Below are 18,725 nucleotides of genomic sequence, written 5' to 3'. Positions count from 1 at the left end.
TGCACTCCTGAGCTGGGGAACCAGAATATCACCCTAGAGAACTTCTAACTTAGAGCGGGCACAGAAGAAYAGGTGGGGGATGCCTTCATACACCCAGCTGCATCTGAGCACCCTCCTTTCCTGCCGCTGCTCTGCCCACCAGCACCGGCAGGATCCTGCCCTGACCAACTACTACGAGTCCTCCCTCCTGCGCGTCGCTCAAGCAGGGTACAAACTAGCACAACTATGTCAGGGAGGTGCCACAGCCTAGTAGGTCACAAAGCAGCCCGTGCAGATCCTGCAAGAAGAATTCAGAGATAAGAAAGGTGAGGGAGAATTTTCTCACCTCTTCTTTAGCACTTGCAGTGATGCTAATACCTATTTATCCATTCCTACCCCTTCTTTATGATGTCTCTTAGGAGACATTGGGGAAAGCAGAAGAATGATATAGAGCACTCCAATCCCCTTTAAGCTCAATGTGACAATTWTAATCCTCTAACTAAAAAGAAAGAAGAGGGAAAAATAAGATGGGCTATGACAGGTTGGAAGGACTAAATCCCTCTTAACTAGGACACTGAGATTTAAAAGGCTCAGCTCTGCACACATTATACGCCTCAAACAAGGTCTGCTCAATATCTACTGTCCCTGCAAATTCTTCAATGAGTGGGCACAAGCAAGAGCTCATAAGACCTACTGCCCTGAAGATGCTGGCAAAGAGCAAGAAGACTAAATAGCCACAGCACTGGCAAATGGAAGCTAATGAGTTTAAAAACGGAGCCACAGGAGCACTTGAGTAGCCCCACTGACTCACAGAAAACAAGGTACAGCAAAGGTCAGAGCGCTGCTAAACACACAGGCCAGGGCTGCAAAATTCAAGGGTGAAAAGGTAAAGACAATAAAAATAGAGACATGTATTTTTATATTGTGTATATATATACACATAACATACACACACACACACACATTTCTATATATACACACACACACACATATATATATAAAGTTGTTTATATATAGCCCTGCCAAGGACAATCATTTTTACCTTCCCACCATGTTTCCCTTTAACTCATAATACAGCTTACCAGAAGTTGAGACTTTGGGCCCGATAAAATTAATGAAAAAATAATCTACAGAATAATAATAATTTTTAGTACTCTTGTAAGCTTAAAGGATGTAAGTGGACCAGTAGATTTTCCCTGATACCTGATGTTACTCAGTCTGTTCTGCACTATAAGGACAGCGTCACTTGCTTTAACTTTTCACCACCTCCTCCTGGCTTGCCTAGTATTGTTGCATGCAGTCTGTGTTTAAGAACGTGACCACAGCTAGCAGTCCAGTCTTCGATTTAAATCACTTTCATGCTTGGCCAAAGGAAACTTGTGGGAACCACAGGGAACTGGTAAGCTACCTGGTAAGAGTCAGACTGCAAGGAAATTGGGGCTTTTCCCCACTCTAGAGGCTGCTGACATGAGCTGTGGCATCTCGTTAAATATTAGGCCCTCTAATATGTCCTAAATGTTAGGACAGCAGGACAGGAACTAAACCTGCACTTCGCGAGTATTTCATGTACTCAGGGTCCACCTCCATTCCCAGAGTTGCATCCCCGAGGCTGACCAGACCTGCCTCCAGGCAGGTGCACATCCCGAGGGAGCCCTGGGGGATAGAAGTTCCCCCAAACTGAGATCACGTATTGATCCATAAAAGCTGCAGCTCATCCCAGTTGAGTGAAATACCATCCTCTGAAAGCTGCAGATAGGGCAAAAGTGATGAAGGGTTGGGAATTAAACTGTTCGATGAGACGGACGAATGGTACCGTGGCAAATACAGGCATGGCTAAGGTTGCTCGCCTGGTTACTCAGAGAAGCAAGTAAAATCCAGCCACTGCTAGTCTTCTGACTAAACAAGGAAAAAACAAGCAAACAAAAACAAATGATCCAGATCTTTCCTCCTCGGTTCACCTACATCTAGAGGAATCTAGCACATCCCAGCATATCCCCGAAGAGTCTCCTACTAATTGTCTCATCAGAGGCAGGTGATGCTCAGCTCAGTAATGTTTGCAGAGCATTTAGAAATCCTTCGGTACAGGGGAACCTTCTATGAGGGATCTTATCTCTTCAGTGTTCAAGTGACTGAACACAGAGATAGCAAGCATCAGCAAAAGCTGAAACGAGGAAACATAGAACGAGGAAATGTAGTCGATATTACAATGTAGGATCTTTCAGCTGCCAGATAGTCTCTAGGGATCACAGAGATGCTGCACCAGTCTCAAAAGCTGGTCAGACAATGGTAACAGGCAAGATGATACCTGCTATAAACTACAGTCAGGCACCAGCCTAACAAGATTTAGTGTTCAGCTAACAATTCTCTTCCATCTCCCCCTCCCATTAATATTGCTTTCATACCACCCTAAAAACACCAGCAACCTGGAGAAGCCCTCAGGCAGCCCCACATCCAGCTTTGGACTGGGAAATGGGAGCAAATACCTGCATCTTCAGCACAAACACTGCCAGCCAACAGCAAAATTCCTCTTTCAAAATTACATACCAGCTACCATTCTGACTAACAAGCTTTCATCATGCGACAGYGTTGGCCTTGATCTCTTCAATTGGACATAATATACTGGGCACGTTTCCCACTCTGCAATCTTTCGAGGGGGAAGGACAGAGTCCTATCCATCAGCTCTGTGGAGAAGCAGAAAAGCAGCAAGTGTACAAATGGTTATTTATTTGCCATCACATGGAAATGATGCCAAAGTCCCTCTGGAGATGCATTTTACACATTCTGCCTCAGAAAAACTTCCAAGAAGCAAAAGGCATTTTCTGCCAGGGAGGGAGAAGAGAGAGCACGGGAGGAAGTCCATCCTTCAGAAATGCCCAACAAGGCTCTAGGGGAAGATACATGACCAAACTGCCAGTAGTCCTTGGACAATTCTTAATTTATATGAAGTTGTAGCGCTTAAGAGAAAAAAAAATGCTTCCTAGAACTGTGATATTTCCATCTTCCTTGGAAGATCAAACAGGAGGTGCCCACAGGCTCAGTTCACCAGCGGTTCACCGACAGGCAGGAGCTGGCACCACCGCCCTCCAGCCAAGAASGGCCGCGGGCAAACAGCTTCACTACTGCTTACCATAGCTGAACTGCGCGGTACRCTAACTTCATTGCTGGGAGAGAGGGAGAAATAAATCCTGACTTGATAGGATTCACTGGTAAGGTTGATCGTGAAGAGGCCAGATTTCTACATTTCTGGATATAAAACAGGAGTCCAGAGAGTCACCGTTACTACATTGACTTCAGACATCGGTGTTCCAGAAAGAGCCCTTGACACCTTCCTCCGCCCACTTCAGACATTCAGAGCCTGCAGGGGAAATCTTTGTGAGAGTCAGACAACCAGATTTTAAGTTTATACTTTTGCAGGCAAATATGAGGTCAATCAACAAACTGGCTTAATATTAAGACTTTCAATCCACTAGAGCTTTTAAATTGAAGTGATTTTTATTCTTCACATCAAGAGAGAATTAAGTAAGAAAACCACAACTCAATTCAAGCCTAAAAAGCATTTCAATTTTTTAAAAACTGTGCAAGTCACCTTAATTTTCCCAGGATTTGAAATATGATAGCCTAGATGCAAGAGCAGAACTCTTTGACTCACTCACTCAAGAGACAAGACTTCCCCCCCCACTGACAGAAAAGCAACCAATTTWAAAAAAAAGAAAAGATACTTCTCCAGAGAATCATAAGTCAAATGAGTCACCCTTATTTGCAGATGAGCCCAAACCTAAACTCCAAGATCATCAGTCATACAGAGCAGAGGAAACCAAAGCTAGATCAAAATGTGCATTTTGCCTTAGAGGCTCTGCAGAAAGCCAAGGGACTCGAGAGCATCCAGAGCGCATACATGCCAGCTCTTACACAATGCTTCCATTAGCTATCAAGTCAAGTAATTAAACTTCTCAAGTAACGAAACGGGGGGGAAGGCTGTGCACAGTCAAAGGACAGCCATTCCTCTAGGTTACTCCTGTCTCCAGCGGGGCAGCTGAAATGGCACATTTCGATGCTGGATGGGGAGAGGGAGGCAGGCAGCAGGTGAAACTACGGAGCCTGCAACAGCGACTGCTCCAGCCCCAGGCTAGCTTCCAGCCCTGCTCCGGGGTGCTCGGGGAGTGCTGTCCCCAGCGCCTCCACTACCTCCCCAGCTCCCCACGCACTTCTTGGCCCCACGCTCATTCTGCAGTCACTCCTCTGCTCCCACGCAGGCGGACAGCCACGGTCGGGACAACTTGTTATTCGCGTCCCATCGCAGCAAAGGCTGCTGTGCTCCCTCCTCGGATGGATAGCAATGCCGCTGCCTATGGTTTCAGCAGCCACTACTGCAGAGAGGAAAGGGCACGCAAAGGATGATTATTTTTCTCTGCTAATGAATTTAGGGCATGGGCCAAAACTGGAATGTTTTACAGCATTCAGTGAGTGGGATCAGATTTAGCGCAGCAGCTCTACAGCGCTGTAGCTTATAATGACAGGTTTTGTGGCTAGCTGCAAGTGCATGCTGCTCCCCCCCAAACAGCAGCAATATAACAACGCTYGGCACTTCCACAGCATCCTCCTCCTGAGGATTTTAAGGTGCTTAACAGACATGGATTCACGAAACCTCACAACTCCTCTGAGAGGGAACAAAGTAAATCCTATAAAGAAAAGAATCAGAAAAGATAAGCAGGGGAAYGGAGAAATAAAGCCACCAGAGCAGTGCGTTCAAGACAACGCAAGAAATCAGGGGCTCAGTGGCAGCTTTCCCTTCGCTAAGGTGGAAACCAACAGACAAGTGCYCCAAATCCTCGCTTTGCTCAACTTCGCCCAAAGAGCACAAGAACTTCCCCCGACATGCCCAGGAGGACCTGTGTGAGTACCAGCACTTGTTCAGAGCTCCTGGCCTTGGAGGCATTATAGTCATTTCCACAATCCTGCTCTGGGGAGGGTCTCGCAGCAGACCAGTCCCAACTGTCACCAGCCCACAGGCCATAATGAGCAAGTAACGTCCTTGCTCTCCCTGAGAGCCTTGGTTTAGATTTTGACTTTTTTTGCAGCTGCAAGTGATGCCCAAGGAACTGAGCAGGATTTTCACCATGCTGCCAGGGCTCAGGCTGCTCTAACAGCTTTTTCCAAACCTTCAGGAGGCTTCCYGAACCCCTCTCCCACCCTGACTTTACAGGCGAAGAAAATGGAGACTCAGGCTAAAAATCACAGCTCCAACTTGGGAGGGAAGTGGAGAGCCCCAGCGCCTGGCCCCTGCTCCAACCCTGGCCAGGCTGCTGCTTTTGTTCACTTCCATCTGTGTGCAGCCAGCTGATAAATGGATTTGCAGCCAAACACAAACAGTGACACACAGTGCAATTCCCCGACTGCTTGCACTGGGTCTCTCCTGCGAATGGCCTTGCTGGGTCACTTTAACCCCAGGGGCTGGTTTATTTTTTAATTAAGTTATTGCCTAGAGTAGGGGAGCTTTATTGTTCCTATTACCTTGCAGGATGAAGGAGGCAAATGTTCTCCACCAACAGAGCAAAACAGTTCCAGTCATCCTCCTTAAGTCAGGAGCTTGATTTTATCACCATATCAAGCCCACAGATAACCCAGGGTGTGCAGGGCTTTGAAAACAAATTGCAAACAGACAACATGCAGGGAGTACTGCTAACACTGCTGAGGCCAGCGGGGAGCTCCCGAGGCTTCCCCCTSCCTCCCCATCTCCCACGCTGCCCAAACCCAAGCCTCAGCCTCACTTGCCCTCTCCAGCTTCAGACAGCCGAAACGCGGGAGCTCAGCCCTGGTTACCTCTTCGGGAGCAAAGCAGAGGGAGAAGACGTASAGGCCAGTAACTAGGCACACAGTCGCCCTGCAACAAGTGCTGCTTGCATCTCCCCCCACCCAGTCCCGGTTCACAGAGCCAGCAAGTGGGAGCGAGGGTTTGTGAGAGGACGCAGCTCCTTCTGGTCTTGCCAAGAAAAAAATTGTGCGTTATCATACACACACACACACACACGTGTGTGTGTATATATACAAATATACATATATATACATGCACCTCTTGTACAAACCAAAAACCTTCTGGCTGTTTCATCCRCCCTTTTTCTCAGCCAAGGGCAGCCTGCTCTCAGCCAGAGAAGCAGAGCCTGGGCAAGGCAGCAGAGACAACTTGCAAATACTTTACGCACAGCATTACTCTATTCCCTTGAGATCTGCCGATCCTGCTCCCCAGTTGTAACCGCTGCCATGGTTACAAGCAAAAATGCTAAAATAAATACAAAGAAATCTAAATGCAGATTAACTCCTCCTCTCTCCRTTTCCCTCTCTCCCCCTTCACCCCATTCATTCATCAACCCCYCACCCCAATCTCCCGACAAACTAGGATTAATGTTCCCACAAGCATCTCTCCCTGCGACGGCACCGACAGCAGCAACAACAAGTGAGCCCCGGTTCCCGAAACAACGATTGCGGAGGAATTAAACCATAACATGCTCTGCGGTCACGTCTCACTCACAACGAGGGGGATGGTCCTGTCTTCCCGGTGGATCTCCAGCCTCCCGGCTGGTCTTTGCCCGTTCCTGGTGCTGCTGCTGCTGGGGGATCTGCTGGATGCTGCTGAATGAGGCTTGTTGTCCTGCCATAAGTAATAGAAAGTGCCCAGGATCCAGGCGACGGTCAGGATCGCGATGGCGTTAGCCCTGATCCTCCTCATCCCGAGAGCCCCAGCGGCGCCGGGGAGCCCTGGCTCAGCTGGCAGCGGAGGTTTCCCGGGGAGGCGAGCGCAGGAAGGAGGGGAGAGGAGGCGACGGAGGAGTGGTGAGAGGATTCTCCCCCTCGCTCCCGCGAGCCGGCTGGCGTCGCAGACACAGCTGTTCGCGTTAGCTCTTGCCTCGGCTCAGTCCTGCGGAGCAGGGAAGCAGCGACCGAGCTGCAGGGTCCTAACGCCTCGCGCGCCCGCCGGGCGCCCATCTGCTCCGGGCGCGCAGGCCCCGGCTCYCGCGGCCTGCCGGGACCGCGGCCCTGCGCCGCTGGAGGGATGAAAGGGCTTTTGCACCTCCACCGTGACAGATCCCCTCCTGGTGCACTTGGAAAAAGGGGGGGGGAGGGCACCCTTTGGCTTTGGTTTAACTGTGGAGTTTCAGGGGCACAGAAGCCCGGGGTTAGTTAAAACCAAAAACCGGGGTACAAGGCAGCAGGCTGCACGCATGGGCACCAGCGAGTGCCCAACACGCGTCTAAGGTAGGAGCCTGAATGGAGACAGGCTCCATCTCTGATATCGAGGAGTTTTCAYTGCAAACGAAGGGTTTGGTAATGCAGCAGACACTCCTCCCCGGGCAGCTGGTCTAGCTGAAGCGAAGGAAGAGGTGATGAACCTAGTGTGATGAACCTAGAGGAAACAGGTTTCCTCAGTGCCCTGGCATGGGCCACTGGTTACCTCCAGCAGCAACTGGGTAACCGCAGGCTCAGCTCCCCACAAGGCAGGGGTGTCCCAATGGGTGTCCTGGACACAGGCAACGAGATGGCTGGCCCTGCTGCCCATGCCTATTGCCCCTGGAGTTACGTGGGACTTTTCTCCCGAGGAGGCATCAAGGGTGGCAGCACAGAGAGGAGAGCCTGGAGCCAGCCAGGCACCCACTCTGCACGGGATTCAGGCAATAGCTTTGTGGAGGCAGAGAGCATGGTCAGAGGCTGTGAAAATTCACAGAAGCAAGTCTCTTCAATGGCTGTGGACCTGCCCAAGCACCCTCTCAAGTCACTGCCACTCAACAGCCCGCAGTCAGAAACAGCTATACACACCGGGGACATTCTGGGCGAGTGCTGTAGCCAYGGGCTCGAACACTGGGGGAGAAGTAGGGACGAGGGTTGGACAGTGACGATGCAATTCTGCATTCCTGTGTTCTACCAAAACTGTAGCTATGAAAAAAGCTCACCAAATCCAGCCCTGTAGGCACCTCAGGCAACAGATCATCTAGCTCATGGCTACAAATTGCATGGCACAGATTATCCAAGAGCACAAGCAAAGTGACCCACTCAAGGAACTTGATGCAGGAAAGATTTAACTTATTTGAGCAACTAAGACTTAAGGTTTTGTGAGTACAGAAACGTAGGTACCTAAAAATCTTTGACAGTGGGAAGTTACACACCTGCAGAATGTGAACATCTCCAAGGCACACAAGGAAAGGATCAGAACATTTGAATTAAAATGTGTAAAACAGCAGCTGGGCTTCTAACCCCCTTTTTGCCTGCCTACCTCCTGGCACAGTACCAGATTCCTCTATCAGACAGGTACTGTGCTACAGCTTGGGGCAGAAAGCTACTGCTGGGGCATGCGTCTGCAGAGGACCACCACTTCCAGGGCTGCTGCAGGCACACTTACTGGTACCCAGCATGGCCTCCACAACATTGCTAGCATCCTTGCAAAGCATGCTGCACTTGCAATGCAGAAAAGTGTTATAGAGCACCTTAACCTGTGCTAGGCGCTCTTCCAGGTAGTAGATCAATCACCCACAACCTCACAGGCTAGCTGATCAGAGCCAGTGGGAAGGGAACTCTCTTGTGACACACAAAGAAAACATCTATTGGGGACTAAACAAATATCTAACTACTCCATATGCATGGTACATGTCTCTGTCCAAGTAGTTTGAGTGAAACRTGAAAGCTGTATTCCCATCACCTCCAGCCCTTACCTCTTTCACAGTCCTACAGAAAAAAGTGATGCTTTCCTACCATGCAGGTTCCAACTGGGCAGCTCTTCAGCACAAGTTGCAGARGGAAATGGAGATAAACAAGTAGAAGAGCTTTTCATCCAGAAAAGAAAAAAATGCGAGAGAAGATTGTGCTCGTGTCCTGTGACAGTACGGCCAGCTCATATACTGTCTCCCTTTCGCTGCTGTGCAGATACCAGACACTGCTCAATTCCTTCTTGGTCCCTTCTCACCACCTTGTGAGATTCACTACAGAAAAGCAGGTCACTCAAACCCCAATAGATGCGTGTTTGAAACAGCAGAATTCCCTCTGACCCAACACAACTAACCAGATCACTTTCTGTGGCATTTTCTCTGGTATTTGCACAGCAGACATTCATTTACTTCCTCAGTTGCCCACCCTACTAACTCACTCTACATGCTGCTTCCCTCTCTCAATTGCCTCCACACATTTCATCACTTTCAGTTCTCCTGCTGATGAATCCCACCCCCCAACTACCTTTCAGCCAGACATCTAACAGCTGAGAAATTCTCTATTAGGTCATGCCAGCATCTGCCCTTATCGCTCAGAAGAAACCCAGTTCCCTGACTCATCAGARTCTTCAGAGATAGCATCATTTTAATTACTCTTCCTCTTTTAGATGGAATACCACCTTTTGGGCACATATGCCTGGCACTTTATTCCCTCTGCAGGACAAGGACCATAGAAGCCCTGCACTTTTGCCACTTACATTTTGTGAGAGCAGCCTAATGTTTGCTGTCTGCTGTTAAAGCTCAGCATCTGGTTCATTATTTCRGTACAGGCTCACTTACTCTGCACTGGACCCAATTCTCTCCATGCCTAGAGCAGCCATTTGCACCTATGAAAAGCAAGTGCAAAGTGCTGCCAGGTGAGTGAGCAGAGCCCTCTGATCCCATTCTGGTTAATAGCTGAAATTGCTACCATGGGAACACGTCAGCAGAGTTCAGACTATGTTGAGAGTTAATACCTGTGCACACATGCACAGGGCAGTACAGACAGCACTGCCTTCAGCAGGGTTCAACAAGCAGCTAGCTACTCCCAGGTAGGACTTATTCTCATCTCTTGAAGCGGTTGCACCTTACAAAAACAGCCTTAAAAGCTGAGTGCCTGCTAGTGTGTGCTTTCAGTTATTAGTGAGCTTGCGCTCCTGAAGAGGAGACTCTATCGAGCTCCAAGCAGAAGTCTTCATGCCTGCAAGACGCACTGCCGAGCCCTCTTTGTTATTCTCCCCTGATCGCATCCGGTTATTCCCAGAGCATTTCCAACACAGTCCTTCTCAGAAAATAGCACAGAAAAAAAAMCTAAGAATTCACTTTATTTGCACTACCTGGGCTACATAGTCTGCTGAAAATATATAAAAATGATAGGAATTGTCCTGTGCAAAATCACTGCTCCCCTTCATTAAATCAGTTCATTAATTACAAAAAACAAACAATTCACATAAACTAGTATTTTCATTTGAAGATCTCAAACCTCTTTCATTGAACTCCTGACATTTGCTTACAGGCTGTAAGCAGAGCACTCCATAGGTAAACCTCAGCCGAACCCTGAACAGAAGTCAGCTCTGATACAGRAATGACTGTACAGGCTGAAGTTGAAGGCCTTTTCTCCTATAAGAAAGTCATTTTCACTCACCTCTCTCTCTCCATGACCAGCATGAATCAGCCCTGTAATGCACTGACTGTACCCATCAGCCAGACCCCATATGGTACCACTAGAGTCCTGCTCTAGCCCTGACTCCAGCAAAGGGTAAAAGCACAGAGTTATGCACCTTTACAGCTGCTGGTTTTGCTGCCCTCAGTTGTTCTCAGGTATCCATTTCAGCACTGATAAGTCAAGCTTGCAGAGACCTATTATTTACGTTGTTTTATCTGTGGGGTCCATTCAGTCCAAGGAGGCTTAGGGAGTGCTGGAAGGAGCACTTAAGCTGGCAGACCTGGAAGATGCAAGGTAGGTAGGATAGGATACATTTCCATAGGTAGGACAAGATGCATATCCAGGTAGGATACAAGATCTCCCYAGCATAGCTGCTGCAGAGAAGGCATGTGCCTCTGCAGCGCTGAGCTGCTGCATGCTTCGAAAGCATCTCAGTGGTGATGTTTCATCTTCAGGGCCCAAAAACCTCCCAGCAGGATTACTAGCTCTCAGGTCTAAGCTAGTCATACCCAAGGTCCTACACTCCGGAGCTACAAATTAGCATTGATTTCACTTCTGGCTGCAGAGCTTTGCTCCTAAATATCATCTTTCATTTAAATGATAGTATATTTCTAATTACATGCTTGTACAGGGCTCCCTGAAACTGTAAATTGTTCAATATTGTAAGCTGGAACATTACATGTAGATATTAGAGCAAGCCCTATCAGGGCTAACAGGCATATCAGAAGCGGTCTASCACAGAGCTCTCTACTCAATACAGCCTGTGATGTAGACATACTATGAATGTTAATAATAATAATAATAAATCATTGCCGATCTTTGCAAAAGCATTAGCTAATTCAATAAATATCTTATTACTTGATAAATGTAACTTAAAAAAGGTACTATGATAAACTAAGCAACAAATCAAGATTATACAACCCTCACAGCAGAATTATGCAGTCTTAGCGTCACTCTTGTTCTTTTTCTAGTTCCTCTTTAGCTGATCCTTCTGTGTAATTGACAGTTTACTAAAGAAAAGACACTAAATCTTTTCTTATTTTGTGACAAGCCTACAACAGTTGTGCATACTGGAATAATATAAGGGACCCCTTGAGAATCCAAGTGGTTAATTCCTTAGCACAAGCTCAGCCTAAGTATTTGGTAAGTAGTCCAGGTACAGAAAGGGGAAGGAGGAGTACAACCAGCTACACAGAAGAAAATTACATAGAGGGGTTTAGGAACCTTATTTTCTCTATAATAAGAGGTCTTAATCAGCATCATCTTTTCTGGTAAGAGATCTCCCAAAACTGTGAATATTAACGAGTGGATTTCAGAAGCTGAATTTGTCTCCTTGCCTGACAATATCGATAACACCTAGGAGAGCAGATCCAGTGCCCCAGACAACCCAGACAGAATTAAGAACTTTATTGTAGGGGAAGAAAAGAAAAGCATCCTATGGATTTGTTCTCAGAAAGATGAAATGTGGCTGCTTTGTAGTTAGGGAGAGACATGGTGTTTTTGCAGTAATCTGGCAGTAAAGAAAAAACAGCTGAGCTTTCAACTGCAAAACATCTGGAGAATTCCAAAAGGTTTTTCTTAGCACAACTCTGATCTGAGAAATTAGGATGCATTGTATTTGTGGCCTCCAGGCATGGAAATGCCATCCAAAACATGAATATAAGGGCTATCTAGACTCTGGAAGCAGTTTGAGCAGAGTCATCCACAGCTTAGTTAATAATATTTAAAGAAAATTGTCATTAGGGTTCAGGAACTGAAGCAGATCTTATGTCCACGAGATGTACAGTTGAACCCTTGCCAGACAGGAGGGTTTTTCTTTTTACTTATTTATTTATTTATTTATTTATTTATTTTTTTTGGGGGGGGGGGAAGGGGGGATAAAGGAGGTGACAGGAGACACTTCCCTGCCTGGAGGCATCAATCAGCAGCTACCTGAGCAATGAAATGGCAGAAAGAAGAGCAACACGCTATCCTGCTTGAATCAGAGGCCTTTGCCCATGGAGATGCTGCTCTATTTGCCTTCAGCCAGGGCCCAGGCAGGTCTGGGGAGGTGGCTGCCCACTCTGGCAGCTGGAAGCTTAGCTTCACCTTGCACAGAAGTATCTGCGCCAAGCTGGTCCCTGCCTGCTCACTGCAATACTACCCACTGCAGGCTCAGAAAGTCACGCATTTTGAAGCCCCAAGAGACAAAGGCACCAGCATGGCTTGCCTTCCTAAATCACTCCAGGCACAGGATTTCCTTCTTCTAATTCCCACTTCAAAGCCAATCCATACATACAGTTCTGACAACGTAAGTAATATTAGCCAGAAACTATGGCAGAGGCTTATCTAAGTTACAAAAGGGAAGAGCGACCTCAGTTCAGGGATATTTTTCCCCCAAAGGGGGAAAAAAATCCTCCTCATAGAGCTCCATCTCCTCCCCCAGAGCAGGGTAACTGAGAAGGTGAGACATCCCAGGATGGTTTTCACTGAGCTTGCTGCCATCAAGTGGCTCCTTCTTCCTCTTCTGGTCCTTCCTTCTGCTGGAGGAGCTCTTTCTTCCCAGAGAAGTTCCTGGTCTCTTCCCAAGCAGAATGGTCTGTTTCCAGGTGCTGAAGTAGGGTGGGTGAGAGAAATGTAACCTCTCAGAGGGAGAAGACTCAGCACACGGCCCTGATTTCAATTCAGGAAAATTCCCGCCTGGGGGGTTGGGGGAACAGAAAGGGAGGAGAGGAAGAGTTTATCCCAAAGAACCATGAAGTCCATTCTCCGTAACAGGGGAAAAGCAGCTGAGCTCTTCATGCAGGTCTAAGTTACACTTCTGCAAACCTTTTAGACATGTTTATCTATGCTGTAATGCCAAGATGGCAAAGTATGTGCCACCATTCTCCACTGCACAGCTGTTTCAGGAAGAAAAAGAGAAATTTTATTTGCTTTACTGATCTAAACTGGTCACATTCCTGCACAGTCTGAAATACCCACAGCCTCTGACCATCATGACGGAGCTTTTTCAGACAAGGAGGGTATGTGTATGGGCTTCTGAAAAACCTATGCTAATGTGCACCAGGTCATCACCCACCACCTCCTTGTCAGTCACTACCAAGAAATAAGGTGCACCTGCAGCCTGCCTAGAGCTTGTTGATCCTGACCTGGCTAGGGCTAAACATTGTTCAGGCAGTCTCCAGCCATCCATGACCAACACCACAGCCATGGGCATTTTAGGAAGGCCAAATTGACAAATCACTCCCCCTGGAGTGGGCACATCCTTAATTTGTTTTGATGTCAAATAATTAGAAAAGGCACAGAGGATGGATGTCAATTATTTCTGCATATAATAGATAGAAGATAAAGTTCCCAGAATTATACTGACCAAGGCAGAAATATCTTCTGGTTTGTTGTTTCTGGCTGGCACGTGAATGATAAGGTGGTAGAGGGGAACAATTCAGGGGCAAGTTAAGATGACTGGTGTATTGTTAAATGGGAACTAGAATCCTAATTGCATTTTTAATTAAATTGTATTGTTAAATACTCTCTTAAGATTACAGCGACCTTAAATACCATTCATCTTATTTCTTCTGAAGGAAAATACAAAACAAATTTCCCAATAAGCTATAATTATCAGTTCCACACTGAACTTGTGCTCTTCAAGTATGAAGAGAAAAACACCTGCTGAAAGGCCAGCAGCGGCAAGATGAATTTCCTTTGACAGTTGTGAGGCATGACAAAAGGCTTCACAGAGGTGGCTGGCAGATATTCTAGACAACTCATCTCCTGCTTGGAAAACAGTGCCATTCCCCCTCTGTGGGCCAGGCAGCCCATCCATCTACCAAGGTGAAAAGTAAACAGCTGCAAGACTAGGTGCAGCGTTAGAGAAGATGCAGTGTTATCATCACTGTTGTTACTCAGGGCCACCATTCTTCTCTTTTCCCATCACTGAAGTTGAATTTTTCTAGCTCCCTCTTTAAAGACTGTGGTTTCGTGAAATGGGACTTCCTAGATCTGTGAGAGGAGTCAAAAGGATGAGGAGACAGAGATTCACACGGGCGACAGCAGACGATGGAGCCTTTTGAACCCACGTTCTAAGTTCAGACTTCGAGCAGCCTTGACGAGACAGTCAGTGCCAGCGGAAGCAGCCAGCGCTTGTTTCCTGCTTCACTTCGTGCTATGCCCGAGTAGCCTCTGGGGAAATAGCTCTAAAGCGAATTTTCCCTATGACAGACGTTCAATAGTCACCACATCTGGGGGCAGCTGAGCCTTTGCAGTCAGAATTGCACCTGGGGTCTGGAGTCTCAGGAGACAACTGACCCAGTCCTGGGTCAGCTGTGCAATGAGCTCAACAAAGCAAGGATTAAGTGGAGTTGTGGCAGAACTGAGCAAGAAATTAGACAGTCTACAGCAGGAGTGATCAGCAGGACAGGAAAATGCTCAGGAAATCACACACTCATCATAAGATCTTTTAAAAATGTAGAAATGGAATAAAGCAAAAAAAAAAAGTAATAATTACATATGCATACAAATGATTAAGCTAGAAGATTCACTTATAATCAACCTGATTATGAACCTCGTGGAAATTTTCATTCTCTCTCCTATCATTTTTCTCATCTCCTTTACCTATCCCAAATAATTTGGTTCTTTTACTTRCTGCATCTTTAACAAACCCTTCTAGGATAGAGATTCATTTCCCATCTTGATGGTAAAGCACATAGAACTTTTTCTGATGGTCAGAATTAATTAACAGTAAAATCTTTTTATTACAATCTGATGACTATTTGCTCTGCTTTATTGGCAGCACATCACAACACTGACTACAGTCTGAACTACAATTTAATCCTCATATAAATTTTAAGCTTTTAATGCTGAATATAGCTACCAGCTCCACCACACTGGTGCTCTTAACAGATCTCTTTCCCACAAAACAGAAGCAGCTTGAAATGCTCATCCGGTAAAGTGATGAAACTTCAGTCTTCTACTACAGAGGAATTCCACACAAAAAGACTATAATTTGGAAAAATATCCTTGAAAAATATCCTTATCCAGTTTCTCATGCATCCCATAAAAGCAGCTTGAACTGTACACAGTGAACTGCGTTTGAATCAAGTGCACTAAAAATACTTAACTTCCCTAAGAGTGAGAATAACTTACTTATTTTTGAAGCTCCATCACTGTAAGCAGCCTAGACAGTTCATGGAAACACTTTGCAGAAACATTCCAACTCTGGCCCTAGGCATGAGAGATCTGAGGCCGAGAGAATGCCTGAAATAGGGACTATGTCAGCTTCAGAGGCACCACACCGCTCCCGTAATGAGATGGATCGGGTAACCTTTTGTCTACCACGACCTCGATCCATCTCTAGGTGATAATCAGAGAGTACAGAAACCAAGAAAAATGTCAGAATCCAAAGAATGTCAGGCATCCCCATGGCATCRGGAACAAGAACCGTGTTAGGCTGAAGAAAAGCAGAGAAGCCCTGCGGGCTGGCACTCCTCAGCTTCCTGAGATCACAGGCAGGAGAGGCGTGTAACGCCTCCCACCTTGCAGACTTCCTCCACACTCCTTCCCCACTCTCAAACTCCATTCAAGGGCAAAAGACTGTCACGGTCACTGCAGCGTGTTGTGCTTCAGCAGCAGAGCTGGAGGCTCCCTTCCAAAGGTCACAGTATTCAGTTTTTGGGTCTGCTACGTGTAGCTGGCAGCAGCATGATGATTGCACTCCAGTGCTTCCCCTCAGTGTTTTCACAAACACTGAACACTTATTTCCTGTTTACTGCATTCAGTCCCTATTCACGAGGCAACCAGATCGAGACAGAACCAAAGATTTATTAATTTCTTCCTCTTCTGTTTGCATTATACGGGAACATCTTCAGTGCTGGGGGAGGTGGGARAAGGGGTATTTCAAGGCTTACAAGGATATTTGTTGAAATTATAACCTCAATAGAACTACAACTACTAAAAACTGCTCACCCTGCCRAAGACCAGCAAGTAGCAAGTCGGTCTAAGACACCACAGCAATCCACAGGGATTTCTGATTTAAGAATAAAGTACATTTTCTGGACCTGGCAGTATCCATTTTTATTGTGATCACTTTAAATGATGACCCAGGTATTCTTAATCTTCCATAAATGTGCCACTAACTTACTTGCAGCTCTTGCAGAACCCAAGTTGACATCCCCTCGTAACTCTGTAGAAATCATTCAGCATAGAAACCTTTTACACTAGGATCATACAGACCCAGTCATTTTTATCAGAAACCTTCAGGAACAAGAGCTCCACCTGGTAAGACTTTGCAAACAAATCCCAATACAGCTCCAGCCCCTCAGCCTTTGCCATTACTGAGGTGCAACAGGCAATTCAGGAACCTGTATGTGAAACATCCACCACTCCATGCCCAGCCATGCTGACACCTTTTTCCATTCACTTTATCAAGATTTCAATATTAGTACCTCAGCATTCCTCTTATGTTGAGTGTTAAGCACCAAGGTAGTGCAAGAGGACAAGAAAGACAGCTTCACCTGCTCATTAATTGTAGGTCATGATACTGAAGTGCAGAAAGTAAAGTCAGCTGGGGTGGTAAGAAGCACTAGCAGCAAYGCTCTCCCTCAAGGCAACTGCAATCTCATAGCAGGCACCTGTAATACTTTGGCRGCAGGCCTGATATATATTGATTGTGAGATGCCGAGCGTACTTGGCTCCAGCTGAAGGTGATGAGRCTTTGAGGGCTAAAAAAAGGTCACAGCAAGATCAAAAACAGGTGTGATCTCTAGCACGTTTTACTTGTGCATACAATTCCTCTACAAATCTTTCCTCTACATGGAGAGAGGATGAAAAAAAAGGYTGTGTGACAATTATAATCATATTGCTTAATGGAAATGATTGCAGGTTATTTTAGTGCAATAAAAACCATATAGGCYAAAATAATCACACTGATAGACCCCCCCACACACACACACAGTCCTAGCTTTTAAATCTCCCCATACAGCTATTTGCAGTCTCAACTTCTGGAGAATTATGTTGTTATGCATCAGCGTAACGCAGGCTTTTTATGCTCTGTAGCCCAGGTCTCTCCTGCTTCAACAGGCTCGTTCAGCAATGCAGACTCTGCCACAGCTCAGCATGGGGCAATCTCAGGCCCCACAGGCTCAGTCCAGGTCCCACAGCACCCTGACCACACACTAGGCTCTCATGCCCCACATGCCTGCCCTGCACTGGACAGCAGGAGCAGCTGAGCCTGCACCCGCAGGGATGGCAAGGCAGGAGGCAGCTCTTTCCTGTCTGACATCCCCAGCAATGGCACTGGGAGACGAAGAGCAGCACAAAGGGAAGCTACTAGCATGGAGGAAGGGAACAGAGCCTCAACAGTGGGCAGACAGCAGCATCCAYAGGGCAGGGGGAGCATCAGGTTTCTCTTTATCGCTGCATGCAAGGAGGAGCTTACAGGGGAGGGCAGCTGTGTCTCATAGGGCTGTTTGGTCGCTCACTTCAATGGCTAGGAAACTCTCTAAGACTGGCTGAACAGCAGGCTTGTTTTGACAGGTTTCTATTCTCTAGCCCTCWGGGACTTCTGCAATCCCAGAGAGATCATTTAGGATAAATAAAGCACTTCTGCTCTGTGAACATTACATTCTCAAATGCAGTAGGATTTGTCTCTAAAGGCTCTCATGCAAGTAGCCTCACTGCATTTGGGGATTTGTTCTGCCCAGAGTTGGGCCTCAGACCCCTACGTYCTCCCTACGTGGTGATGGCTGTGTTCTCAGAGCTCTGGTCTGCCCACAGCCACTCTTGTCACATCCCTGAAAATAAACTTTGAAACCTAACTTTATTTCCCAAGTCCAGGCCTTACAGCAATCCCCCTCCATGTGTTATCTCCAAGGGTGTTTATTTCTCTTCTATGTTCAGAGAGGGAGCAAAATTCAGATTTAACATGACTTGTTGTTCAAGAGCAAAGATCTGATTTCATTAAACTCCTCTCTGAAGAGTGGTGCTAAGGACAAGAGCAACATTTCGTACCTCCCAGCTGCAGCAGAAGGTGTTGCAGCTAATTATTTTCAAGTAATGACCTAGAATTAAGTCCATCTGGTATTCACAAGGGAAAACTTGTTTCTCATTCTTAGAGCAGTATAAATAATGATGTTGGTCAAAAGGGAAATATGGGAGAAGATGGAAGAAAAATGAAACATGGACATGTCCAGTGTCTGCAGATCTCATAAATAAGGAGGGGGGAGAAGAGTCATTCTGTTTTTCAGAARCTACCATTGTAAATTGTCATTTTTCATGTGCTAAAAAACAAAAGTATCAGTAAATCAGAAGGCTGGCTGCACTCCCCTCCTTTGCTAGCAATTCTTTTTCTTGTGGAAGAACTGTGGAAATACTCTAAT

General features: G+C 46.5%; 2 protein-coding genes across 2 annotated transcripts in view; both read right to left on the bottom strand.

Moving 5' to 3' along the window:
- Positions 1–6,858, bottom strand: part of GALNT16 (polypeptide N-acetylgalactosaminyltransferase 16) — a 70,764-nt gene extending 63,906 nt beyond the window's left edge. Inside the window, exon 1 of the mRNA XM_085323348.1 lies at positions 6,506–6,858. Coding sequence (XP_085179474.1) covers positions 6,506–6,703 — 198 coding nt within the window. The 5' untranslated portion in view covers positions 6,704–6,858. The remainder of the gene's footprint in view (positions 1–6,505) is intronic.
- The window catches only part of EXD2 (exonuclease 3'-5' domain containing 2), a 71,563-nt gene that overhangs the window by 28,477 nt on the left and 24,361 nt on the right, over positions 1–18,725 (bottom strand). The gene's annotated exons all lie outside the window — the stretch shown is intronic.

Source organism: Rhea americana, unplaced genomic scaffold (genome assembly GCF_003343005.1).
Source record: "Rhea americana isolate MKP2758 unplaced genomic scaffold, rheAme1 scaffold_84, whole genome shotgun sequence".
Classification (NCBI taxonomy): Eukaryota; Metazoa; Chordata; class Aves; order Rheiformes; family Rheidae; genus Rhea; species Rhea americana.
This window is presented reverse-complemented; position numbering and strand designations above follow the sequence as displayed.